The sequence below is a fragment of the Hippopotamus amphibius genome, chromosome 16 (genome assembly GCF_030028045.1).
Source record: "Hippopotamus amphibius kiboko isolate mHipAmp2 chromosome 16, mHipAmp2.hap2, whole genome shotgun sequence".
In the NCBI taxonomy this organism is placed as follows: Eukaryota; Metazoa; Chordata; class Mammalia; order Artiodactyla; family Hippopotamidae; genus Hippopotamus; species Hippopotamus amphibius.
The window spans coordinates 51,617,682-51,644,680 of record NC_080201.1 but is presented as its reverse complement, the minus strand read 5'-3'; the positions used below and the strand labels follow the sequence as shown (position 1 = coordinate 51,644,680).

At 53.2% G+C, this 26,999-nt stretch overlaps 1 protein-coding gene across 4 annotated transcripts in view; it reads left to right on the top strand.

The window, feature by feature from the left end:
* Nucleotides 1-603: 603 nt before the first annotated feature.
* AKT2 (AKT serine/threonine kinase 2) overlaps nucleotides 604-26,999 on the top strand; it is a 51,913-nt gene continuing 25,517 nt past the window's right edge. For 3 of the 4 annotated variants that reach the window (XM_057711436.1, XM_057711434.1, XM_057711432.1), the window contains exons 1-3: nucleotides 604-739; nucleotides 19,097-19,226; nucleotides 26,686-26,814. In XM_057711436.1, coding sequence (XP_057567419.1) covers nucleotides 19,181-19,226; nucleotides 26,686-26,814 — 175 coding nt within the window. In that variant the 5' untranslated portion in view covers nucleotides 604-739; nucleotides 19,097-19,180. Of the gene's footprint in view, nucleotides 740-10,029; nucleotides 10,063-19,096; nucleotides 19,227-26,685; nucleotides 26,815-26,999 lie in introns of those variants that run through there. The other variant, XM_057711433.1, reaches the window with a different exon arrangement.

Here is a 26,999-nt window from a genome sequence, read left to right as displayed (position 1 = left end):
TGGCTACTGAGGCACAGAAAACGGTCAAGCCTCCTGCCCACAGTCACCGGCAAGGAAATGCAAAGCTGGGTTTGCGTGGCTTCAGAGCCTGTGCTCAACCATGAGAGGATATACTGAAAAGGAAACCTGTCCTAACTCCCGCTCCGGAGCTGTTTAATAGCCTCGGAACCCGGACAGAAGGCAGGAGCGGAGTAAAACCAGATCAAAGTGTATGTAAATGAGGACCGGGGGCTGCCGGGAAATAGCACAGCAGCTAGCCTCTAGGGAAAGCAGGCGTCAGAGTCCTACTGAGCCTGCGCAATCGTGTCTCTTTTTTTTTTTTTCCGTCCGGCGCCTGCGCGAGGCACATCCCTTACCCACACCAGCTCAAGCTTGCCTAAAGTACGCAGGCGCCCTTCTGTGAGTCCGCCACCGCCCCTCCCTTGCGCTTGCGCCCTAGCGCTCTTCGCGTCCCTCTTTCCCTCTCTTACGTCAGTTCCTGTTTGTGGCGGGAGAAGGCGGTATTTCCGTCCAGAGGGTGGGAGGGGGCGGTAAGCGGGGGCTGGGGGGAGGGGGCGGGGGGGGCCGCGCCGCGCGAGCCGTTGGGCCTGGCTCCGCGAAGGCGTTGCCGCCGCTGCTGCCGCCGCCGCCGCCGCCGCCGCCGCCGCCTCCAGGAAACACAGGGAGCGGGATCCAGCGCAGCGTGGCGATGGGCAGGAGTAGAACCCCGCCAGAGAGGCTGGGCGGCCGCCGGTGACAGGTGAGTGCGCCAGCGCGTGTCCCCGAGCGCCCCCCCCCATGGTCGCGTCCGGACCCCCTGCAAAGCGGCGCTGGGCCGTGCCACCGGTGCCCGCTGGGCGGGACCGTGGTCCTCGAGCCCCCCCCTTCCGGGACTGAGCTGGGGTGGTTGCGCGGGGGTGGCTGGACGAGCCCTGAGGGGGCGGGGGCGGGGGCGATGGGCTGTACCACTGAAGCGGCAGGGGGCGCATATCGGAGGGCGGGGATCGAACCGCTGAAGGGCTGAGGGCGCAGACCCCAGGGGTTGAGCGGTCGTGGGCTGGGAGGGGAGATCCCGCCTGGTGTGCGGGGGTTTAGCCTTTGAGGAGGCGCGTCCGACCAAGCGGAGGGGGCTGTACCTCTTCGGGGCTGTGGGGACAGTTCCTAGAGCGAATTTGGGAGGGGGCGGTTTCTGGGGAGGGAGCTGTACCAAGTGTGGCCGGGGTAGCGCCCTCTGGGTTGTGCCACTGAGGTCCTGGGGGGAGCCATCCTTAGAACGTCGTGCCGCGGTACATCAGAGGAGCAGGGCTGTGATGTTTATAATCTTGAAAAACCGCGAGGGGCGGGGGGACGGGCCCGAGTGGGGGTTCAGGGGAGTACTTTGGGCGCGCTGTAACGCCGAACGATGAAGAGGGGGTTCTGCCTCCTGTGTTTGGTGGGTGGAGCTTGGGGGTTTACCCTGAGCTGGAGGGGGAATCACCCTTTATTGAACTTCTTATTGACTTTGAGGGAAACTGGGTGGTCAGTGGGACTGCTGTCTACCCTAGGACCTTTGCATATCATTAAACCTTATTTTAAGGTGTGTGGGGACCACCTCTGTGGCAAATTCTTCCCATGGTTTTGGCTGGGAGGTTGGCGGGAGACTCTTACAAGCCACTTGTTTTCTGAGCTTTCGGCTCCATATTAGGGAGGGGTGGGGGTATGGAGCTTGGATTTGAGAATCTGTGCCCCTCGCCCTGCTTAAGACTGGGGAGGAGGAACTCTTCTCCCCGAAGGCAGGGTGGCTGAGGACATCTTTATCCTTGGGATTCTGAGCACCCCTTTCATCTTATTTGGAAGGCACTTGGGCTCAGCAAGAGACCTGGGCGTGATGAGGTCCTCCATGGTCTGCCTTTGAACCTTGTTTACTCCTTCTCTCAGAGAAGCATTGCAAGCTCTGGCCTGATAGTGGTTGGTGGTGGGTGCGAAGGGGATGGGCACCACCCCAGGCCCCTCCATCCTGGCCATGAGGCCAGACACACGATTGTGTCTCCTTGTTTAGCAGTCCAGCCGTGCAGCATGTTTGCGCTCCCCACCAGGCGATAACAGTTGGCTTCACCATTAGGCGGCAGTGAGGCTGAGTGCTGTTTTCCCAGCTGTTCTTCTTTGCATAGGCCAAGGGGACTTGGAGGAGGGTGCCCCTGGCCCACACTGACCCAGGGAGGAAGGCTGCTCTGAAGGACTTGGGGCGGCCAAAACCCCCACGAATCTGGTTTCTCACCGTGGTTGCTGGGTGGGAGCTTGGTGCAGCTAGCCCCAGTCGTGAGGCCAGTGCCCCTGCTCCTCAGGCCAGCCTGTGACCTTGGCTTGCTCTGTAACCTTTGCCCTGGGTCTGCAGTTCCCGGAGGGCTGGCCATAATCCCTGACTGTCCCAGCTAATGTGGGCTCGTGATGTGGTCAGAGGGGGCAGGCAGTCGCTCTGGTCCACTCCATCGGCTTCCAGCCTGACTGGCTTCCATGGCTTGTGGTTGCTGGAGAGAACGGTGGCTCTGTAGAATTTCTCTGCACCAGGGGTTTCTTTCTCTGGTCTGCCAACTTTTAGAGGGTTTGCCTGATGGGATTAACAGCAGTAGTGAAAACAGTAATCATGAGATCAATGGCTGATATTTATTGAGTGCGTTCTGTGTGCCATACGTGGTTCAGAATTCTTCACGTGGATTAACTTGAATTCTCACATCCTAGGGCTTTATGTACAGTTGTCATGATCTCCATTTTAAAAGGGGAAATTGAGGCACAGACTGGCAAAACATTTCCAGAGCTAGTGAATTTTATTGAACATTCATTCACCCTGTGTTAGGCATGTGAAAGGCCTTTTACACACATGACCTCATTTAAATCGCAAAACACACCCATGGGGTAGGTATGGTTATTCCCGTTTTTATAGACTCGTGTGAGCTAGGTAGCAATGTGATACCCATTTTATAGGTGAAGAAACCGAGACACTTGCTATGAAGTGAAATGATTTGCCCGACATCTCAAAGCTGGCAGTGGTAGAGCTGGGACATGATCTCCTGGCCTGGTTTGGCCTCAGAGTAAACCTCTTGTCAACATGTAACTGGAACAGTGGTTTAGTTGAGCCCAGGGGTGGATATGGGTTTCTGTCCATATTTCAGAGTCAGCAGTTGGGGCTCAGAGGAGGAATTGCTTTGTCCTAGGTCTGTCAGATGCTTAGGGGCCAGACTGGGGTTTGAACAAATTCTTTGCTCATGGTCCCAAAGCTGGTGAAGGTCTCTGTCACCTCAAAGTTCCTGCCCTAGACCCTGCCAGCTGCACCCTTGGACATTTCCTTCTCCTCACCTTTGGAGCCTAGGGCTGCCGTGAGCACCTCTGCCGGCAGCCAGTCTAGCAGTTTCTCGGCTTGCTGATAAAACTTGGTCCCTCAGAGTTGTGCCAGGTCATCTTTTAACCCAGGGCAGAATGTCTGTTGGGAGCTGGGAGGAAACAGCAGGAGAGACATGTAGTGGGTGACACAGCTACCAGGGGACCCATGTTTGAGGTCCCTGCACAAGGATGGTGTAGTGGGCGTGTGTGCAAGTTCTGGTGCTTTCACGTTCTAGTTGTGTGACCTTGGGCCACAGTGTTTGCCTCCATGCAATGGGCTCAGAGTGGCACCCACCTTAGGCTTTCATGAGGATTAAATGAGTTCACCCAAGAGAAGCTCCTAGAATGGTGCCTAGCACTGAATAAATGCTCTAGTGGCAGTCTGAGGGCATCTGTCCTTCCCCACCCTCAGTCCTTTCAGGACTGAGGAATCCAGCCCCTAGCCAGGATCCAGAAATCTGGTGTCCTGGTCTCTAACCTCTGTAAAGAGCTGTACTGAAGTGCTTCAGAACATAGGGTTCAAGCCCAGCCCTACCACTTGCTGCCTCTGTGACTTGGAACAAGTTCTCAATTCATCTGAGCTCATTTCATCATTTGTGTCATGGGATGATGATAACTCCCTCCTGATAGGTTGTTGTGAAGGTTAAATGGATTAATTTGTGGAGAGTACTTATAGCTCTGCAGGTGTAACAGTAAGCCTGCAGCAAACGTTTCCTGTTCTCACTGTTCAAGAAGTGCTTGACACATGGTGGGCTGTCAGGATATCTTAACAATTGTAATTCTTATTATTTCTGCTAGGATTTTGAAGACCCTTCCCAGGTTACAGAGCCTTGTCAGGTAACACCAGCAGGACGGCAGGGCTGAAATTAGCATCTACATTTTCCAGATGAGGAAACGAAGGTTCTGGAGGTTTGAGGGGTGTGGCAGATGCAGCCCCAGGTCTCTGGCCTCTCCTACACAGTTGCTGCCCGAAGCCCCTCCGAGGTCAAAATTTTAGCTCCTTTCCAGATGTCAGGCTCTGCCAAACGCTTTTCCTATATGTGCTTTTATTGATTCTCCTCCATAGCTACTAGGGGTGGTGGTAATGGCCTTGACCCAGGTGAGAACAGTCCTTTTGAAGGCCAAGAGGCAGAAGGGTGGTCTCCAACAGGGAGGGTAGCTGAAGTGCTTGTGGGAGTCAGGGGCCAGGCTGTCCAGAACCTCGTGGGCCTGGGCAGGAAGTGTGGCTTTGATCCCGAAAGCACTGCAGAACTGAGGAAAGGTTTTCTTTCATCCACCACCATTTATTGAACACCTCTTCTGTGCCCGACATCACTTCAGGTGCTGGGGATACAGCAGGGCACTTGACGAAGGCCCTACCCCTGTGGAGCTGAGAGAGACAAACCCTAAACCTGGTGGGTAAACAAGGGGCAGATTAAAGGGAGGTGCCCGGCAATTGAAATCAGCCGTGATGGGCCGTTGGGAAGGCCTCTGAGCTAATCCCAGATTGACAAGGTGACCTGAGGAGAAGGAACAGCCTTGGGGTGTGGGGTGCAAAAATTGCAGGGAGGACCGAGCTTGGTGAGGAGCAGGGACAGGCTGCACAGAGGCCCGTGTGGCCATGCAGGGGAAGGGGGTGAAGGGGGCAGGCCAGGGGCTGAGGGCAGGCAGGGTTGCTCAGAACCTTGTAGACTGTCTTGAAGAGCAGCTTGGTCAGATTTAGGGTTTTAGAAGATGCCTTTTGCCATTTGAGAGGTTCTCAGGCTTCTGCCTGGGGTGGGGGTAGATTTAGAGCCGGTCAGGGAGTTTCACATGCCTCCCACTTCCCCCTTGAGTAGAATCTCTGCCGTAGAAAGAGCGAAGGCCTTGATGGTTGCCTCCCTCCTCTGTGGTTTTCACACCGTGTTCCCCAGGGCCCATGGCTGTTCCCTTTAGGGACAGATGGGGGAGGCTCAATGGGCTGATTTTCTGCCCACCCCTCCCCAACCAAACAGCTGGGCCAATATCAGATAACAGCACAGAACAACAGTAATACCTAATAAAAAATGTACTTGCTGATTCTGCCTTCCACTCAGCTTATGGCCTGAAGGCCTGCAACCTTTCTGACACTGCTCTAGAACTTGGAAGACTGGGCCTTGTGGACCTAACTTCTGGTGGAGGCAGGTACCCAGCAAACAAACCAGTGATAGGACATCAGGTTGTGATTAATGTTTCAAAGGCAACATGAATGGGGGTGAGGGGAAAGAGAGTGGGGACATTATGTTTTAGCTGGAATGATCAGGGGGGAGCTCCCCGGGGAGGTGATATGCATGTAGGACGGGTGTGCAGTGAAGAGCCATGGAGGACTTGAATGAAGACCCCTTGGACTGAGGAGGAATCAGCTTTGGTTCCTACCTCCCAGGGGTGAGAACTGAGGCCTAGAGAGCCTTGGTAACCTGTGCTGGGTCCCCCAACACTGACAGACTTTGTATTTGGGCAGAGTGGCTCCAGGGTCCCCCGAGCTCAGGAAGGTGCTAGGTAGCAGTGGGTGAGGATGACTTCTCATCCCCCACCTGAGCCTGGAACTTAAGGCTTAGCGCAGTAAGCAGGAGCCTGACTGTTGATTTTCCCAGGTTTAATCTGGAGTGTCTTCCTGGAAGGAGCAGAGCCCCTCAGAGCAAACATCCTTGGGCCTCCAGAAATCCCTTGGGATTGGGGGGGGATGGAAAGGAGTGTCTTTCGCAGTCGATCTCCAAGCCTCTGGGGGACCCAGGGACCCCCCTCCCTGGGCCTCTCTTCAGCTTCACAAGAGCTCTCGGTGCGAGGCTCTCAACCACCAGGCCCCTGGGCTGCACGGTGGGGTGGTTCCGTGGCAGGCTCTTCTGGACAACCAGCCAAGCAGCAAGAGGCCCAGCTTGGGGAGACAACCCTGGGAGCAGGACCAGGAGGGAGGGAGTGAGGGAGCAGGGGTGGGAGGGGCGGTGGAGTGGGAGCTCAGCCTGGCCCCTTGGGGGCAGGACCCGCCGCCAACTCGGCACCCACGTCAGGGCCCTGCTGTGCTGGGTGCAGGAACTGGGGACAGCAAGCCGGGGCTGGCCGAGGGGAGACTACATGTCAGAGGTTCCTGCAGGAAGTTCCTCACAGGCCCAGCTGTCCTGCCCAGGAAGCTCGTCCACAGATGTTGTTTCTAAGGGTGAGGCCAGAAATCCAAGGCTGCCTTGGTTTGCCACCTTGTGGGCTCTTTCCGAACGGGCTGGGGTGGCTCCCACTCCTTTGCCCCCCTCTGCAGGCCTTTCCAGCTTGGTTTCAAGGTGTTCATCATCTGGCGGGTCATTGTCTAGTGGTCTGGGCTGGGGGTGGCCAACCTGGGTGTAAACCCTGCTCCTGGCTCCTCTCTTGGTTGCCATGCAACCCTGGGGGCCTTATTTCATCTCTGAGATGCATTTTGCTCAGCCGAAAGGGGCGCATCCCTGCTGAGAGGGGGTGTAGGGAGGATTCAGGGACTAACGTGTCAGAAACTACTTGACACAGGGCCTCCAGAGAAGGTGCTCGAAGGATCTGAGCTGCTGTTGCTGTAGATTGTCAGGCTGGGCACCTGAGACCAGAGAAGGGGCTCTGGATGTGGCCAGCCTGGGCTTGTTGGTTAGCAGGGAAGGGGTGGCAGGCCAGTTAGCTGAGGTTCCCACTGGGGAGGGCACCGGACAGGAATACTCATCACGCCCATCGCTGAGCAGGGGCTCGGCCAGATGCTCTGAGCACTCCATGCGTGCTCCCTCAGACACACAGCAGCCTGTGAGGTAGGTGGCAGTCACCCCATTTTGTGGGTAGGAAATTGAGGTGCAGTGCACTGCATAGAATGCCTGTGTTATTGTTGAGGGCCGGCAGAGCGGGCTCTCTGTGCCAGGCCCTGCTCCAGAGCCTTACGTGCCTGCTCTCCACCACGACCTGGGAGCTCAATGCAGCTCTTCTCCCGAAACAAAGGCCCCGGAGGTTATTGGATTTACCCAAAGGTAATGTTGTAATAGGTGACAGACATGAAATTTGAACGCAGCTCTATCTGGGGTCAAGTCTGCCTTTTTAAAACTGGCTCTTCTGCCTCTGACCAATGCCATGGCCGCTGTTTCTGGGATTGTTACTGTCATTCTAATGATCTTTTTTGCTTTTTCTTCCTCTAGACAGAGCTGGCACTAAGTAAGCCTCAGTTGTCCCTGAAATGACAGATCCATTCGGTGCTTGCTTGGGAGACGGGGTGCCATTGCCTCTCATGCCCATGGAGCCCTGACCTTGGCCAGCCCCCCCAGAGGCCAGGGGGAAGGGATGAGGGTGGAAGGCACGCCCCTACCCCCTGCTTGGAGTCTGATTCCTGCATGGCCTCTGGAGCCAGCCTTGGCTATTTCTGGTCATTTGTGTGTTCCATTCTCTCACCGGATTTACTGAGTACCTACTGTGTGCCATGTGTAGTTCTGGATGCCAGGGAGCAGCACCTAGTCTAGTGGAGGAAGCAGAGTGGTAACGTTTGCCTTACTGGTGCTCCGAGGAAGGGAACAGAGATCTAGCTGCCATGGGAGGGGGCTTAGGGAGTCCCCTGAGGTGAGGCATTCAGGCCACCACGTGAAATGCCAGAAGGAATGGGCCAGGCCAGGTAGAGTTTGGGTGAAGTCCTTGAGGTGGGAGATAACTTGATTTGGTGGTGATACTGAGAGTAGGCCATTGTGGTGGACCTGGAGGAGGGAGAAGGGAGGAGGATGGCAGGACCCAGGTCTTTCTGGCAGGTCTGGGGTCCCCTAGGGCCATTCTTTTCAAACTGGTGTGCGAAAACCTAGGTGGGGGGGGTGGCCGGGAAGTGGGGTGTTTTGGGGTAGTGTCTGCGAATTGTCTGCTTTTTTTCAGCTGTGTGTTTTCATTTAGAGGATATTTTTTAAAAAGTTAACATGGGCATGTCATGAATCATCTGGATGATTCCTTTAACCAGCTAGTGACAGTATTAACATAGCTGTCACTTCCAAAGCTCTGGCTAACTGAGACTCAGGCTGGCCCTTGACTTTGGAATTCACCTTTGTGTAATTGCTGCCTGTCTTCCAAAGTGCTGGCCTCACCCCCAAGTGTTCTTGAAGCATTGGGTCCCCATGACAACCCTGGGTTGTCAAAAAAGGTATCTTTTGAAATAACGTAATAAATACTTGGTTAGGTTGGTGTTAAGATCCAATTTTATAGGCGAGGATGCTGACGTTCAGAGAAGTGTCCCCTGCAGCCTGGAAGTGGTAGTCAGGATTTGAATTGAACAGGACTGCAGGTATGGGTTTGGGCCTCGGAGCCCTGTTCTAGCTCGCTGGGGTGAGCAGGTTGTGGTCAGGGCTCGGGAGTGATGGTGTAGCGTGGGAGTGTCTCTTCGGCAGGCGGGGATGATCCAGCACTTGGTCTCACCCCTACCCCTGCCCCTGCCTTCAGGCTCCTGGTGCCTCATTAAGAGAGGTTCTGTAGAGCTGCACCTCCAGTATGCTAGCCACTAGCCATGTGTGGCTATTTAAATTTTAAGTAGTGAAAATTTAGTTCTTAGTTGGAATAGCCCCAGTAGCCACATTTCATCATTACAGAAAATTCTGTTGTTTAGGTCAGCCATCTCCTGCACTCATCTGCTCTTAGGCTCTTGGGCACACGATTTATTCTCTCTGGGTTTCCTCTTCCGAAGAGTGGGGATCGTGATGATGTCTGCCTCACAGGGCTGCTGTGAGGATTGTTAATATGAATCCAGGCCTGGCACGTTGTGAGTGCTCCGTAAATGTGAGCCCTTGTTAGGACTCTGCCTATTTGCTGCAAGGCGCCCTAGGAATGACATGGGGACTGACCACCAGGCCCTGCCTCAGCTCGCCGCTGGGGAGGAAGGCAGCTGATGACGATGCAGAGCAACACCTGTGAGGAAGGAACCCCTCGGCCAGACTGAAGAGGCTGTGTGTGTGTGTGTGTGTGTGTGTGCGCGCGTGCGCACGCGCGCGCGTGCTGGGGACGGCCCAGTTCTGCAGGGCCTCAAGGATGGTAAGGGAGGGCTGGCTGGAGGTGTGGGAGGAGGCTCGGTTTCTTGGGAGTGAGGGCAGAGGGAGGTGGAAGAGGCCCAGGCTGGGACATGATCTAGTCTCCTCAGCTGTGTCCTAGCTGTCCAGCCTTCCTGTCCTCAGTTTTCCTCATCTGTAAAGTATGAGTCTTGTGGTCCCTAAGTAAGCCAGGTGGTGAGAGTGTCAGGCCAGTGCGTAGGGCTTCTTCTGGGGACAGTTCCTGGAAAAGGAGGCTGGGATACAGCTCCTGCCTCACTGAGGCCAGGGGATTTCATACACTGTACCTTCTTCAAGATGATGGTTCCCATCTCTCTCCAAGAAATAGCTACTGCCTTTTGGTGGTGGTGGTGGTGGTTTTTGTTGTTGTTTTGATTTGATTTGGTTTTTTTGGCTGCAGTGTGTGGCTTACGGGATCTTAGTTCCCCCACCAGGGATTGAACCTGGGCCCCTGGCAGTGAGGGCGCTGAGTCCTGACCACTGGACTGCCAGGGAATTCCCAGCCACAGCCCTTATAGTGGCCTCCCAGGCCCTGCCCAGCCAGGACCCCGCTTCCTCTGTAGCCGCACATGCCTCGCTCCCTCCACCACCTCCTGATCGTGTCTCATGCGGGCCACAGGCCACACCTTGGCGATGTTCTTCCTCAGCCTGGACGGCTCTCCCCCACGTCTCCACGGGGCTGCCTCACCTCTTAGGTTTCTGCTCAGATTTTACTGCCTCGGTAAGCCCTGCTCTGACCCCTGGTTGTAAAATCAGAAACCCTTGCCCCCGTCCCACACACCTAGTCCTCTATATGCTGCTTTTCTTCGTAACACTTGTCAAGTTCTGATGTACTGTATGACCTACCTGCTTAGGTAACTTATTGGTTTTAATGCCTGTCCTGGCGCCCCCTCCTCCCCCACTCCCCACCCCCGTGAATGCCCGCAGGGCAGGGGGTTCTGTGTTGGTCACTGCTGCCTCCCGGGTGAGCAGCGCAGTGCCGACACAGCACGGGGGCCGTATTTGTGGAATGAGTGAATGCAGGATTTTTTTGTTTCACCTTCACGTGGCGGAACTAAAAAGCTGTGGTTCTGTTTGCCACCCCCACCCTGAATTAATGAAAGCCCTGGGCCTGGCCCTGGCTGGATGGCGCTGGGGACGCAGTGTGGACCAGGACAGACCCTGTCTCTGCCTCATGGAGCTCCTAGTCTGGTGTGGGAGGCACCGTTACCCAGATAATTACATGAGTGACTGAGCACGGTAGAGGTAAGTGCTCTGAGGGGACAGGAAAGCTGAGCTGTGAAGGTCTGTGATGGGCAGGGAGCACTCAGGACAGGCTTCCCTGAGGAAAGGAGGATGTAGCAGGTGAAGATGGGGGCGGGGCACTAGCACTGTGCAAAGGCCCTGGGGTGAGGGAGGGAGAGAGCAAAGAGTGAAGGGGAAAGTGGAGCGGAGGAGAGTGTACTGACTAGTGGGGCTGGAGATCAGGCAGGGGCCACCTCAAGTGGGCCCTTGTGGCCTCCATAAGGGCCTGTGATGTGATCCCAGAGCAGAGCTGTATTTGGAGGGTCCCTCTGGCTGTGGCATGATGCTCTTGGAGTGTTTCAGGTCTGCGGCCAGGCAGACTCAAACATGTGACATGAATCCTGTGGGTGCTGTAAGGCCCTGGGTGGCGGGAGAGGGGGGCGGTGTGGAGCTGGTGGCAGGGAAGAGAAGGAAGTCTGCTCTGGTGCTTGTTCTTGTCTCAGCATTGTTTGCAGCCCACCCACGTCTGCAGCCCGTCTCCAGTCCTGCCTGCTCCAAGTAGACAGATGGGGCAGTTGCGGGGAGCGTGTGGTGTTCAAGAGAAGAAAAATGTCTGTCATGGCGCCTTCTTACTAAGGAGGCAGTATCGGTAAAAATTCACATTACAGAGGTGCCTCATGCAGGAAGTGACCATCCCCAGGTCTCCACCTTCAGGGGAAATGCTAACACCTGATAGGTGTCAAGCAGTCATTGTATTGGGCTCTATTTGAAGGACTTTATGTGGATGAACTCATTTAATCCTCACAGCAGCCTTGGAGTGTTGTTCCATTGTTGCCTCTAACCTGCAGATGAGGAAACCATGGTGGAGAGAGGGGAAGTGATTTGCCCGAGGTCACACAGCAAGTGGCAGCACTGAGGTTGAAATGTGTTTGGTTCCGAGGCCACCTTGGCTCCTACTCCCCTTATTCTGCCTCTGTTGACTCTTCCACCCAGTTCCTTCTCTGCATGTGACAGTTGACATATACCTCATGCCTTCCCGTGGAAGACTCTGTTCCCTTTAAGAGCCACTGTTCATCCTGTAACCACTTTTCTGAAAAGGATGCTGCAGATGAAGTTTATACGTGGATTGTGAGAGGCGCATTAATCTCAGTAATGTCAGCCTGTGAAAAAATAAGCATATCAGAATTGAGGCGATGTGGTACATACACACTTGTGCTTCAGAAAGGGAACAGGTTGAGGTTCTGTTGTGCGGTGAGCACACTGAGCGCTGACGGGCAGTGTCAGCACGTCATGTCGAGATTGGTTCTCGCGCGTGGGACGCCTACAGCATGTTCTGTCCGGTGGGTGGACCCTCACCAAGGCTGGGGCACTGTGCTGGGCTCTTCTCACACTCGAGCCTGTGATGGAGGCACTGCTGTCATCCCCATTGCGTGGAGGAGGAAACTGAGACTTGGGGAGGCTATAAACTTGATGGCAGGGACCTGAATCCAGGTCTGCCTAACTCCGCAGGCCACGTGGTGCCGTGTAGTCTCAGCCTAGCTCTGTACTTCCTGGTCAGGTGATGGGGCAAGTCATTTCGCTCCTGTGACTTAGTTTCTTCATAAAAATGGAGGCAATAAGAGTGCCTGCCGCATAGGGTTTCTGCGAGAGTTGAATTCACATGTACAAAGCACTTAGGTGTGCCTGGCATGTGCCAAGTGCTGCGTAGGCATTGACTCTTTTTAGTACTGGCATCGTATTAACCGTTGTGACGATACCAGATCCTTGTGGGCATTTCGCTTGCTTCCTGGGTTTCACTATTCCAGCAGCAGTATTCTCAGAACAACGGTTCTCACCCAGGGGCTGGCTTTGCCCCCAAAGGACATTTGATTATGTGGGAAGACATTTTTGATGGTCAAAACTCCAGGAGAGGTTGTGCTGTTGGTTTTAGCAAGTAGAGACCAGGAATGCTGCTAAAACCTCCTACAGTTCGCAGAACAGCCCCATGACAAGAATTGTCTAAGTGTCACTAGTACTGAGGTTGAGAAAACCCACCTGAGAACCTCTGTGCACCTGCATAAGCGTTTTCTGCAAGAGAAATTGCTCCAAGGATGCAAGCGTTTTCCACTTCATCAGTTTCGCTAAAGTGCCCTCACAGAGTGCGGGACCAGTGCACAGAGTGGCCGGTGGCGAATGAGGGTGTCGTTTCGCTTGCCCCGTGTGCCTTTCCTTCCAGATTCCCACGGGCACACACTGCCTGTCGAATGACAGGTTCCTGTCGTCTTTGAATTTCTCTCCTGAGCAAGTCCTCCTGGGACTTGTAGGTAAGGTGCAGATTACAGGGCAGGTGACAGAGGCTCCTGGGGGTGCGGGTGGGGTCAGGGTGTCGGGAAGGAGCCCCCACCCCACTGTCTGCAGCTCCAGGAGACGCAGAACCTCTTGCCTCCTTATTCCATCTGTGCTGTCTGGCGTAGAAAGCAGGTCAGGGAGAGGGGACGAGAGAAAAAGGACTTGACAAGTGGTAAGGAAAGGAATTTAGCTTATTTTGAGCATGTTCTGGGCACAAGGCTTCACTCGTACACATATTCATTCTGCAAATAGTTAAGTGCCCACAGTAGACCCAGCACCGCACCAGATTCTGAGGATCCAGCAGTGCCCGAGCAGACCAGAGCCCCTGCCCTTACCATGCTGACATCACAGCGGAGAGAGGTCGACAGTAAACTTGTAAACAAGGAAATGTGTACAGTCGTGTTGGTGATGATAAGCGTTTACTTTTGTAAAGGATAAGGGGAGGTCGGGTCGGTGCACTCTTGACCACAGAGGGGAGGGGAGGGGAGGGAGGCTTTGCAAAGAAAGAGACATGTGAGCAGAGGCTGAAGAAAATGGGGTGGGGCCCCACAGAGACTTGGAGAAGTTCTGACTGAGGGGGCAGCATGTGCAGGGGCCCTGAGGTAGGAGGTTCTTGGTGTGTTGGAGGCACCAGTGCCATGGAGTGTTTGGAGACGTGAAGTGGTGATGATGCAGAATCAGGTCCTGGGGCTCCTGAAAGGACTTTGGCTTCTTTTACTCTGGGTGAGATGGGGACATGGGAGGGTTTGAGCAGAGGAGGGGTTTCCTCTGACTTGGGTGGTCACAGACTCCCAGACTGTAGGAGGGGTGAGGACAGGAGGTAGAGCTCAGCTATGCCACACAGTCCTTCTAGCTGCAGGAACTGTAGTGACCCTGATTTTACAGATGAGGAAAGAGGTTTGGAAGGACTCTTTCTAGGACCCAGTCCCTCCCCAAGGCTGCCAGCTAGGACGAGGCAGTCATCTGAGGGCCTCTTTCCCCTTGGTCCTGTGTCATCCTGTAAATCACCTCTAATGGACGTGACCCCAGCAAGGTGAGATGTAGCTTTTGTGGGAGATACAGTTTGGAAACCATTGAGAAATAAGACCTACAAGGCAGACAGATAGAAGTAAAAAGTCCTAGAATTAGGAACTTCCCTGAAAGTCCAGTGGTTAAGACTCGGTGCTTCTAGTGCAGGGGGCGTGGGTTCAATCCCTGTTGGGGAACTAAGATCCTGTATGCCACATGCCTCAGCCAAAAAAATTTTTTTTTTGCTAGACTGTGTTAGACGTACAGTAGAATGAATCAGTGATATCCATGTACTTAGCAGATATTACAAAAAATCAAACCTTGCCAGTGCAGTCAGAGCCCCCTTAGGGACTTGTCTCCAGTCACCTCTCTTTTCCCTGCTCAGACCTGACCCCTGTAGGTGGTGATTTTCATTCCCTTTCAGCTCTCTTCTGTGTTAAACATACTCACCAAAACTCCAGCCCTGCCCCTCTGGGGTGCGTGTCCCTCCTCCAGCCGGAGCATTGTACAGACGTTAGTACTAAGGCCCACGAGGGTCTCATTTGCCTGCAGCTGCACAGCCAAGAAGCAGCAGAGCCTGGGGCTGAAATTCGGAACCTCCGGGCCCCAGGTTCCTCCTCCTTACTCATTGGTGACTGGCCTTGAGGTGAAAATCCAGGCCAGCCAGCCTTGGGGTTGAGGGCAGCCCCGGAAGCCGGGAGGCCCGATTTTAGCTCCCCTATACCTTGTGGGCTCCCAAACCCAGGTTCTTTTTTTTATTGTGACTTCATCATAAAATAAAGAAAAATGTGTTCAACGTATTTTATACAGTACAGTATAACAACTATAAAGCTGTGATTCTCTGTACCCACAGTAGAACATTGTCAGTGCCCAGAAACCCCCCTCCTCTGTTACTCTGAAATGTAGCAGCTCTCCTGACTTTCGGATATTTGTTGCCATTGATCTTCTGCATGGTTTTACAAGTGAGAGACAAATCCGGTCGTGTTGCCTGTTCTGAACTTGCTGTCCACAGACTCCTACTTGATGTGTCATTTTGCATCTGGCTTCTTTCACACCCTGTGAAGCTCTTACGCTTCATCCCTGTGGTAGGTATCAGTAGTTCAGTCCTCTGTATTTCTGAGTGGTGGTGTGCTCTATGAATTTACCTTGTTTATCCGTTCTCCTGTGGGTGGACACCTGGTCTGTTTCCAGTTTTGAGGTTACTGTGAATGTTGCTGCTGTGAACATTCTAGTACACGTCATTTGGTAAACAAATACGCTCATTTCTGTTGGAGGGCTGTGGAATTGCTGGGTCATGGAGTAGGCATATGTTGAGTTTTAATTGTTATTGCCAAACAATTTTCCATAGCAGTTGAACCATTTTGTTCTCCCACCAATAGCAATTCCTTTACTTTCTTGACAACACTTGACATTGTCAATTTTTAAAATTTTAGCCATCCTGGTGGGTGGTTTCAATTTGCATTTCCCCGTAACTAATGAAATTGTGTGTGTTCCTTCATTGTGTGTGTTCCTTCATTGTGTGTGTTCTCCTGTAAGGTACCTTTGCTTCTTTCACCTTGCCTCCCAGGTGGCTCACCTCTAACCAACAGCTACAGCTCCTGCCCAGACCCTCAGCTGATTAAAGCCCAGACACCCTTGGGAGCATTGAGTGGGGATGAGGCCATGCAGGCACTCCCCACTGTGGAGTGTGCTGCCTGCGGGCAGGCGGCCAGGCAGGGCCCTGGTGCTGACGCCCGGCTTCCAGAGGCAGGTCTGGGTGTCCTCCGTCAGCTGCTCCCCAGGGAGCAGGCCATCTTCTTGGCTGCAGTGATGGTGTTTCATCACTGCAGGACTGCGTCACGGACACCTCAGCGGAGGCTCCACCCTCAGCGGGAGGACGGGCAGGATCCGGGCAGGATGCAGGGGATCTTCTAGTTCCTCCCCCTGCCCTTGCCCCAGCTGCTGGCTTTTTAGTCGCTGAAGTGAGAATGTAAAAAGTGGCTCTGGTTGCTGAGCAGCAGCCGGGGCTTCCACCACTACTCTGGGAGACCCAAGGTAAACGCTTCCCCTCTCTCAGCCTCTGCCCTGTGCTGGGCGCCGTCACAGCCTCCTGGTGGGGTGGCTGGGAGCGATCAGGGGAGGCTCTGGAGGAGCGCCCTCACACTCAAGGCCACCCAGCTGGCATTGGCTCTTGGACTCTGCAACCCTGACCACTCTTGGCCACACCTGGCTGCCTTCACCTCTCTCTGATTGTGGCAGCCACGTGTTTGAAAGTTCACTGGGGGCCAGGCGGTGGGCCGAGGCTCTGCACACAGTGGGTACTTTAATGCTGCTGACAGCGCTGGTGCTGCTGAATCACAGAGGCTCCGAGAAGTGAAGTTGCTGGACCAGGGAGGGTGGGCGGGGAGGGGAAGGGAGGGGAGAGCTGAGATTGGACACGAGGCCCCTGTCCTTTACTTCCACATCCACCCTTCCTTTGAACTCTGGGTTCTCCATCCCAGCCCTGTTTGGGAACGCAGCCCTATTCTGGACTGAGCTTGTACCAGGGGAAAGTGTGGTGTTGGCCTCTGTGTTGGAGAGGCGTTCCCTAGTTCCTAACTCCCCACCACGCCTGCCTCCAGGCCCTACGTTTTCTCCCTGCCCCAGCTCCTGACCGTGTGCCAGCCATACTCCCCAGGCTCCTTCCCAGGCTTCCTCAGGGGCTTTGCACTTGCTGTTTCTCCTGCTTGAAATTTGTTCCCTACATGTTGGCGCATGTGTCCTTCATACAGTGTGGCTAATAGAGCACCTATTCCCTGCCCTCCTTTCCCCGTTTATTTTTCTTTGCTGCCACCTGACATTGTGGCCTGTGTGTTGTCTGCCTCCCCCACTGGAATGTGAGCTTCCTGAAGGCAGGGGCTGTCTTAGTGACGCTGCCTCTGGCACCCAGGACAGAGTCTGGAGCTTAGAACATTCTCAAAAAAACGATTGGTGGCGTGAATAGACTCTGGACTTGTTTCTGTGGCTGTGTCTGGTCCTGGGCTGGAGATCTTTTGGGCAGACTTGGGTTCATTCATTGTGCATTCAACACAGAGCCAGACACTGGGCTGGTGCTCTGAATTAGCGTTTATAGGAGTGGGGACAGTTGACCAGGAGGGGCACGGGGAGCACCCAGTGCAGCCTCTGAGGTCAGGAAGGCTTCCTGGAGGAGTCATTGATTCAGCTGAGACCTTAAGGAAGAGGTAGAACTCACAGAAGGTATTGGGGCTGGAGGCCAGAGGGAAGGGCCTGAGTGACCGAATCCTGGTAGAGAGTGAGGGTGGGAGAGGAGGGGTTGGGGAGGTGGGCGGTGGCTGGTGTGATAATCATTGTCATGGTCATTAGCCTTTCTTGAGGGCTTTCTCGATGCCTCTCGGCGTATTCAGGGCCTTCTTGCGGTGGAAGGAGCTTTGTTCTGTGTTCGAAGCACACTGGGGAGCCTTGGAAGGCTCTGAACAGAGAAAGACAGGGTCAGATTTAGGATGGAGTACAGGGGTTGAGAGCAGAGGGTGGGAGCCCAGGGAGAAAGCCCGGTGGCAGGGGAGGTGGGGCGGGAGAGGCGATCAGGAGGCCAGCGGGCAGTGGGAACTGCGGGGCTGAGCAGGGGTGGGGACAACGGAGACCGGAACCTGAGGGCCTGGAATCCCAAGCTCTGGAGCCTGGCTTTTTCCCGAGGCCCGTCTGAAGCTACGGGTCAGATATGAGGGTCCCTTTAGCTGCTGAATGGGAAACAGATTGGAGGATGGGAGGCCAGGGAGGAGGTGGGGGCAAGTCCTCGTGGGAGACGACAGTGCTGGATCTGAGCCACGTTGTAGGGAGGCTTGGGTGGAGACCCTGGTCACATTAAGATTGATGCACGGATATTTTGGAGTGAAGGTCTGGCAGACCTGGGTGTGTTCAGTCCATGAGTGTGAGCCCCTGGGGTGCCAGCCATGCCTGCTTGGGGAGGGAGCCCCTGCTAGACCCTGTCTTTGCAGCTCAGAGTCCAGAACGTGACTTCTCACCCGCTGTTTACTTCCCTGTCACTGTCCATCTTGTCTTCCTCCGGCTTCCTCCCACTTAACCTCCCTTCCTTCTGCCTGGGGCCCGGGCAGCCTGCCACCATCACATACCAGGCAGTAGTGTGTCCGGCCTACCAGCTCCCCTGGGGCACGAGAGAAAGCTGATGCCCACGGTGTCCCCGGAGCCAGCTGCCACTTCTCTGGGGGCCACCATAGCTCCTGACCTGCTGTCCGCAAATAACCCCAGGCCAGGAAAGGCGAAAGGCGCCTTGGGCTCCGTGGCCTCTGTCCAGGCCTGTGGCTCCAGGTAGGGGCCCGGCTGGTGGCTGCCTCCCCTCCCCCCCCTTCTCCCCTCTGCCCTGGGAACCTGAGACGAAGCAGCGGCCTCGGCGTCCGTCAGTCTCTCGGCTGCTAGTCCCTGAGGAGGGAAGCAGAGGTCTTGGGGAAGGGACCAGGGCCTTGGCCAAGCCTCCAGGGCTGGCTCCTGGGCCCCAGATAAGTGCATAGGCAGTAGGTTCCTTTCTTATTGAAGATCTGGAGCACGGAGACGTTTCTTTCCTCTGTCACCTGGTGAGGACAAGGAGGGAACTGAGGCTGAGGGAGTGACATGAGGTGGCCGGGGGGTGGGGGTACTTAGTTTGCTAAAGGTGGCAGGTTGGTGGCTCCTTGATTTGAAACGGAGAGAGTGAGCGAGAGTGAGTGTGTGTGTGTGTTTGGGGATGGCAGGCAGATACTGGTGGCTTTGAGCACTCCCTCAGGTGCCCAGGGCTGTCTGATTCATCCCAGGTTACCTCAGCGCCCGCACGAGTGACGCAGGGGGCGGAGCTGCAGCTCCCTCGCCTCCGCCCAGCCCAGTCAGGAGTGATGGTGGATGGAGGGGCTGCCTCTGCTCAGCATGGGTGTCCTGAGTGTGGGCCTGGCCTGGGCACAGGCCAGGGAGCTCTGCTCCTTCCAGAGTAGGGCCCTAAGGACAAGGTTGTGTCCTTTCCCCCAAAGACTGGGGTCCCTGGGGACACGGTAACCACCTCTTCCCCCTTAGCCTGGGCCCTGAGGGCAGGTCTCTCCCCACCCTCCCTGGCTCCACCATGTCAGAGACGGCAGAGCAGCCAGAGAGGCCTCAAAGGCGGAGTGTCCCGAGGGAGGAGGCTGGGGCTGAATCCCCCTCCCACTCTGACAGACTCTTCTCTTGTGTTGCAGACTGTGCTCTGTTTACCGCACCTCCTGCATGTCCTGCTGCCCTGAGCTGTCCCGAGCTAGGTGACAGCGTGTCTCGCTGCCACCATGAACGAGGTGACTGTCATCAAAGAAGGCTGGCTCCACAAGCGCGGTAAGTGGCTGCTTTTGCCCGTGGGGTGGCGTGTCTCCCCCTTCCGCCCTAGCTCTCCTGGCAGCTGTGCCCTGAGAGGCAGAGATACAGGGTCTCTACCACCTGAGGAGCCAGCACTCCGAGCCCTGCCTGCCCGCCCCTAGCCAGTAGCTCCTTACCAGCCCATTTTATGGGATCTTTGAAAGTCTGGACAGAAGAACTGTGTCTATGTCTGGGCCTGAGTCTCCAGTCCTAGCTGGACCCCCTGCATGAGCCCCCAGGCAAGTTCTACCTCTGCATTAGTGATCTTGTTCATAGCCCCATTTTACAGATGGAGAAACTGAGGCTCAGAGAGGGAAAGTCACTTAACTGAAGTAACACAGTGAGGTGTTATTCAGCATGTATTCATTTAGCAAATACTCACGGAGTGTGTGGTACACCAGACTGGCCATCCCAGGCTCTGGGGACACTGTGCCCACATGGAGTTTGCTATCCATTGAGGGGGGTGAGGACAAAACAATAAACAGATAAACAGACTGTTGTCAGGTGGTGAAAAGTGCCGTTGTAAAACGTAGGAACTCTGAGGGGGAACGGACTGGAGAAAGATGGGGTTCAAGGGAAGCAGCTCTGAGGAGGGGACAGTGAACAGAGGCCTGGAGGAGGTGAAGGAGTGAGCCACACGGATAGCCAGGCAAGAGTGTTGCAGGGAATGGGACAGACAGGAGGAAGGTGGGAGTGTGCCTGGAACGGAGAGTTGGCCAGTGTGGCTGGAGCAGAGCGCGCAAGGGCGGGCCGGAGGGGGTGAGCAGAGCGCTGACGCAGCATCATGCCGTCGGGCCTCGGCGCCGCAGAAAGGGCTTTACTCCAGGCGTTCGTAAGCCCAGGATGTTGTGTGCCAGTGTGCGACCCGATCTGATTGTGCTGGTGGGCAGCTGAGACACGAAGTCATTCACAGGGAAGAGACTAAGAGACTAGACCCTTAGGCCCCAGAACTGCCGCACTCAGCACCCTCCCTGCTGTGTGCAGGGGCAGCTGGGAAGAAGCACGTGCTGAGAGTCAGCTTGCCCAGGCACCCAGGAGCGAAGGAGGCAGGCTTTCCTGGCTTCTGTGGACCTTCCCCTGCAGAGGGGACGCCAGACCTGGGGTTAGACACTCTGCACGCTTTCATTCACTGGCCAGACATTTATTGAGCAGCGACTGTATTCCAGGCACTGTTGTAGGTGCTGGGGATACAGCAGTGAACCAAATGGGCCCGAAGTCCCCATCCTTGTGTTGATGTCTTACATTTGGTGGGGAGAGCCGATGGCATCTGAGTAAACAAGTGTGTCCGGTGGTGGTGAGGGCCACGGAAGAAAGCTGAACCATGTGAGGAGGCGGGGGTGGGGAGGGGGGCGCGGTCATAAACGGGGCGGTCAGCGGGGGCCTCTCTGAGAAGGGAGAATTTGAATAAAGATCTGAAGGAGGCAAAGGAGTGAGCCACATACTTAACTGGGGCAAGGGCGAAGGGGACGGCCCATGAGTCCGCAGAGGGGAGTGGGCCAGGCAAGGAGGCTGGTGGGGCTGGCCCTGCAGGAACTGAGAGAAGTGCCCACCCATCCTGCCTTGCCCCAGCCCGCAGACGTGGAGCAGTGACGAGGGATGGAGGTGGCCCCCCAGGCCAGGCCTCCCCCCATCAGGAGAATCCTTTCCTGCCGCCCTTTCCAGGCAGGGTGGCACTCAAGGCACCTTGGCCTACCTGCCCAGACTGGGCCCTGAGTTTGAGGCTGTTGATGGAGCTTTCTGAACCTTGGCAGGTGTCAAGGTTCTAACCCCAGCTCTGCCTCTTCCTCTCAGTGTGACTGGATAAGCTACGTCACCTCTGAGCCTTGGTTTCACATCTGTAAAATGAGTAACAACCCAGGCCTCTGAGATTCTCAGCTTCCTGAGGGCAGGGATTTTATCTGGCTTGTTCACTGAGATAACCGCAGTACCCTAGAAATGTGCTTGGCATGCAGTAGGCACTCAGTAACTCTCAAATGAAAGTTTGGGACTGTGTGTGTGAATGGTGCGAGTGTGTTAGGGTGTGCCAGGGTCCCAGGCTCTTGAAGCCCATGGCTCACTCGGCTGGGGTTGTGGAGCTCCAGAGGTGGCCGGAGAATTGTGGCCAGGGCAGGGCTTTGTCTCTCGTCTTGGGCTGCTGATGGCATTAAGTGGATCTCAGCCCCTCCTAGGCCTTCAGTGTCTCCATTTATCTACGGGGGCCCAAACAAGCTGCTAAGATGACCCCCTGCCTTGGGTTTGCACCTACACATGTGCGTGCATGTCATTCCTGGGTCTCCCCAGTGCCCGTCATTCTGAGCAGCAGCTGGCAGAGGTGGGTAAGGCAGGGTGGGCCCTGCAGCTGTTTGGTCCCCTGCACTACCCCACCCCACTCGCGGTGGTTAAAATAACAGCTCCGGCTTACTGTGAGCCCACTCTGCCAGGCCTGGGGCTCTGCTCTAGGCAGGCCCAGTTTTGTTACATTTCCATTACTGCCCCTTGAGGTGGGCACCATCTTGCAGACCAGGAAGCTGAAGCTTGGCAGGAAGACTGACTTGCCCAAGGTTTCAGTAAGAAGGTTCAGCACTGAGGTTCAGGCTCTAACTCCTGAGCCAGCTCCTGGCTCACATGCTGCCTCTTGCTCAGCGAGGTCCACTCAAGAAACGGGTCCCTCTTGCCATGTGCGGGTCACCTTTCTGACACAGCCTCAGCACACTCTCTGCCATGCCCTGTCTGCTAGTTTAGAGGCAGACAGCATAGTGGTCAAGAGCATGGACTCTGGACAGAGCAAACCTGTGTTCCAATCCCAGCTCTCCCAATTAACAACTGTGAGCCTCAGGCAAGTAATGGAATCTCTTTGTGCCTCAGTTTCCTCATCTGTAAAATGGGATTGTTGTGAGGATGTTTTTTCCTTCTAGATTTCTTTTTTTCTTAGCTTGTTACCAATCTATAAAACACCACAGGTAAGTTCCTGGGTCATAAGCTTACCCCAGAACCTGTGTCCAGGTCAAGAAATAGAGTAAGTCAGTCCCCAGAAGCCCCTCTGTCTCTCCCAAGCAGTAACCACTCTCCTAATCGCCAGTAGAATAGGTGAATTTTTCTAGTTCTTTTTTTCTTTCTAAAATTGAGATAAAATATACATAACACAAAATTAACTGTTTTAAAGTGCACAATTCAGTGGCCTTTAGTACATTCACAGTGTTGTCACCGCTACCTCTGTGTAGTTCCAAAACATTTTCATCTGCCTGAAAGAAAGCCCTGTACTCATTAAGTAGTCAGTTCTCATTCCCCCTCCTCCCAGCCTCTGGCAGCCACCAACTTGTTTTCTGTCTTTATGGATTTCCTTATTTTGGACATTTCATATAAATGAATCATACAATATGGGGCTACAAAAGTCTGGGTTCTTTCACTTAGCATAGCGTTTCTGAGTTTCATCTATGCCGTAGATGCTGTATCAGTACTTCATTCCTTTTTATAGCCAAACAATATTCCACTGTATGAATGTATGCAAGTATTTGAGCACTTCAGTTTTGGAGGGTTGTACACCTAGGAGTAGAATAGCTGGGACATATATATCTATTAGATTATATTATTTATAATTTATATAGTTAGATAATATAGGAAAATATATATATAACATCTGGGTCATACATTCTGTATGTGTAATCTACAGTGTTTTCTGTAGTTAGCTTTTTGAGGAAGCATCAAACTTCCACAGGGTTGCACCATTTTACATTCCCACCAGCAGTGCACAGGGTTTCAGTTTCTCCACATCCTCACCCACACCTGTTCTTTTTGGTTTTTTGTTTTTGTTTTTTAGTAAAAACCATCCTGGTGGGTGTTAAGTGGTGTCTCATTGTTTTCATTTGCATTTCCCTAATGACTGATGATGTTGAGCATCTTTTTATATTCTCATTGGCCATTTGTATATCTTTGGAGAAATGTCTAAGTCCTTCACCCATTTTTTAATCAGACCTTTTTTGTTGCTGAGTTGTAAGAGTTCTTTATATATTCTGGATACTAGACCCTTATCACATATATGATTTGCAATTATTTTCACCCATTCTGTTGGTTGTCTTTTTATTTTCTTGATTAATATCCTTTGCCCAAAAGTTTTTTATTTCCATGAGTCCACTTTATTTTTTCCTTTGTTGTCATATCTAAGAATCTGTTGCCAAGTCCAAGGTCACAAAGATTTACCCCAGTGTGTTCTTCTGAGAGTTTTATAGTTTTAGCTCTTATAGTTGGGTAGATCCACTTTAAGTTAATTTTTAAATATTGTATAGGGTTCCAGCTCTGTTCTTTTGCATGTGGGTATCCAGTTGTCCCAGCACCATTTGTTGAAGAGACTGGTCTTCCCCCCGTGGAATGGTCTTGGGACTGTTGTGGAAAATCAGTTGCCCATAGGTGTGTAGGTTTATTTTTTTTCTCTGAGTTCTACTCCATTGGTCTTTATGTCTGTCCTTATATCACTGATTTGATTACTATAGCTTTGTAGTAAGTTTTGAAAGCAGGAAGTATGAGTCCTTTTACTTTATCTTTTTCAACGTTGCTTTGGCTGTTTGGAGCTCCTTGCCACATGAATTTGATTTCCATGTAAATTTGAAGGCTAACTCTTCCTCAACAGCAAAAGAAAGGCGATTGGAATTTTGATAGGGGATGTGTTGAAGCTGTAGAAGGCTTTGGGTAGTATTGTAATCTTAATATCAAGTCTTCCAGTGCATAAACACAGGATCTTTGCCTTTCTTTCAGCAGTGTCTTATAGTTTTTCGTGTATAAATCTTTGCCACCTTGTGCTGTTGTAAATGTTATTTTCTTAATTTCCTTTTTGGATTATTCATTGCTGGTGTATAGAAATACAATTTGTTTTTGTGTGTTAACTTGCTGAATTTGTTAGCTCTAGTAGTTGTTTTGTGGATTCTTCATGATTTTTTTGTGATCAGGTTACCTGCAGATGAAGATAATTTTACTTATTCCTTTTCAAGCTGGATACTTTTTATCCTTTTCTTTTTCTCTGGCTAGAACTTCCATTACAGTGTTTCATAGCAGTGGTGAAAGTGAACATCTTTGTCTTGTTCCTGATCTTAGGGGAAAGCTTTCATTCTTTCATCGAGTATGATGTTAACTTGTGGGTTTTTCATAGATGCTCTTTATCCTGTAGAAGAAAATCCCTTTCCTAGCTTACTGAGTATTTTTATCATGAAAGAGTGTTGGATTTTTTTTTTAATATTTATTTATTTACTTATTTGGTTGGTTGTGCTGGATCTTAGTTGCGGCAGGCGGGGCTCTTTAGTTGCGGCACGCACGTGGGATCTAGTTCCCTGATCAGGGATCGAACCCGGGCTCCCTGCATTGGGAGCACAGAGTCTTAACCACTTTGCCACCAGGGAAGTCCCCAAGAGTGTTGAATTTTGTCAAATGGTTTTTCTGTGTCAATCTGGCTGACCTTGTGTTTTTTTCCCTTCGTGATGTATACTACATTGATTGACTTTCTTTTTTTAAAATTAACTAATTAATTTTTATTTATTGGCTGTGTTGGGTCTTTGTTGCTGCGTACAGGCTTTCTCTAGTTGCGGTGAGCAGGGGCCACTCTTTGTTGCAGCGCGGTGGCTTCTCTTGTTGCAGAGCAGCAGCTCTAGGCACGCAGGCTTAAGTAATTGCAACACGCAGGCTCAGAGTGTGGCTTGCAGGCTCAGTAGTTGTGGCGCATGGGCTTAGTTGCTCCACGGCATGTGAGATCTTCCTGGACCATGGATCGAACCTGTGTCCCTTGCCTTGGCAGGCGGATTCTTAGCCACTGTGCTACCAGGGAAGCCTGATTGATTTACATATATTTGAACCCCCTTGCAGTCCTGGGATAAAACCCACTTGGTCATGGTATATAATCCTTTTATTGTGCTGGTGAATTTGGGGTTTTGCTAGTTTTTGAACTTTACATACATCAAATCATTTAGTATCTACATTTGAAGAAATTTAGCAAGTTAAAACCTTGCTTCAGACAGTGCCTGGCGGGTGCAAAGTACCACTCTAGTGTTATCTAATCATACCATCAATTAATGGATAAGAGGAAACAAAGACTCAGAGAAGTGAGGGGACTTAGTGGAGCCCACCCTGCCATCCTGCCTCCCCATGTGCCATCTGGGTGAAGGGCCTGGCACACTCTTTGCTCGCCCCGTGGACTGATGATAAAGAGTGTTTGTGGATTTATCGGTGTGCTGGGGTCTAGCTAGGCTGGGTGCTTTATGTTTGCCATCTCATTATTTTTTTTTAGCAGCTTGAGATGTAATTCACATACCATACAATTCAGCCATTTGAAGTGTACAGTTCAGTGGCTTTTAGTGTATTTAGAGTTGTGCATCCATCACTACAGTCAATTTCAGAACATGGTCACTACCCTGAAAAGGAACCCGCCCTCCCCCTTGGCCATCACCCTCCAGTCTCCCCCCAGACTCACCACCTCCTCGGCAACCACTAATCACCTTTTCATTACTGTATGTTTCCCTATGCTGGACAGTTTATATAAATGAAATCATATAATTTGTGATCCTTTGTGACAGGTTTCTTTCACTTAGCATAAGTCATGGTTCATCCACCCTGTAGTGTGTACTATTACTTTGTTTCCATGTTTGTTTGTTTTTTTTGGCCGCATGGTGCAGCATGTGGGGTTTTAGTTCCCCAATCAGGGCTTGAATCCCTGCCTCCTGCAGTGGAAGTTCAGAGCCCTGACTGCTAGACTGCCAGGGAGTTGCCAGTACTTCATTTCTCTTCAAGACTGAGTAGTGTTACTCTTCCGTCATATGGACATGTCACGTTTTGTTTCTCCAGTTCCCCCTCTTCACTATTATGATTAATGTTGCTGTGGACATTCATGTTTTCTTCTGTGGATATATGTCTCACCATCTTATTTTAGTCCTTAGCAGCCCTCTGAGGAGTGGGTCCTTGTAGTGTGTGTGTGTGTGTACATGTGCACAGGGTGTCTGGTTATTCATGGTTAGAACAAATGGAAGGGATCAGGGAGCACTCGGAGGGCACAGCAGCAGTCACACCCCGCCTGGCACAGTGTTTTGACATTTGATCCCCCTGCACAGCTGTACTGGTGAATACCCGCTCATGGGATTTGGCCTTACAGGGCCACAGGGCATGTGTGTTTGGAAGCCTGGGCCTCCCCTGGGATTGGGCCACGCGCTGGCAAGGATGGCTCGCTGCTGGCCACACGCTGAGGCAGCTGGTGCCCTGGGCGCTGCGGCAGGCGCCTTCCTGCCAGGCATGACTTCTGGATCGCTGGGCCCAGCCCGGCGCCCAGCCTGCGTCAGCAGGGGCCGCCTTGAGGGTTTCTCCAGGAGAAGCACCCTCCTGCCCGCCCTCTCGTCCATCCTCCTCCCAGTATGCTGCCCCTTGTGAGGCACTGCCACGCTGGCCTGGCTGCCTTGACCTCTCTCCCTCCTGCCCCGCCTCGGTTCAGGTGAATACATCAAGACCTGGAGGCCCCGGTACTTCCTGTTGAAGAGCGACGGCTCCTTCATTGGATACAAGGAGCGGCCCGAGGCCCCTGACCAGACCCTGCCCCCCTTAAACAACTTCTCTGTCGCAGGTGCGTCTCAGGGGCTCAGAGAATGGCTGGCAGGTCTTGGGGGCAAATGGGGCTCGATCGTTCTTGGGCTGTGGGCCCATCTGGGGCCTGTTTGCCCTCAGATCTGTTTCCCACCCTTCCCCTGCTCCACCTCTGTGTTACCTGGGCTTGGGGGGTGGGGGCAGTACTGGTCGGTGACGGAGAGC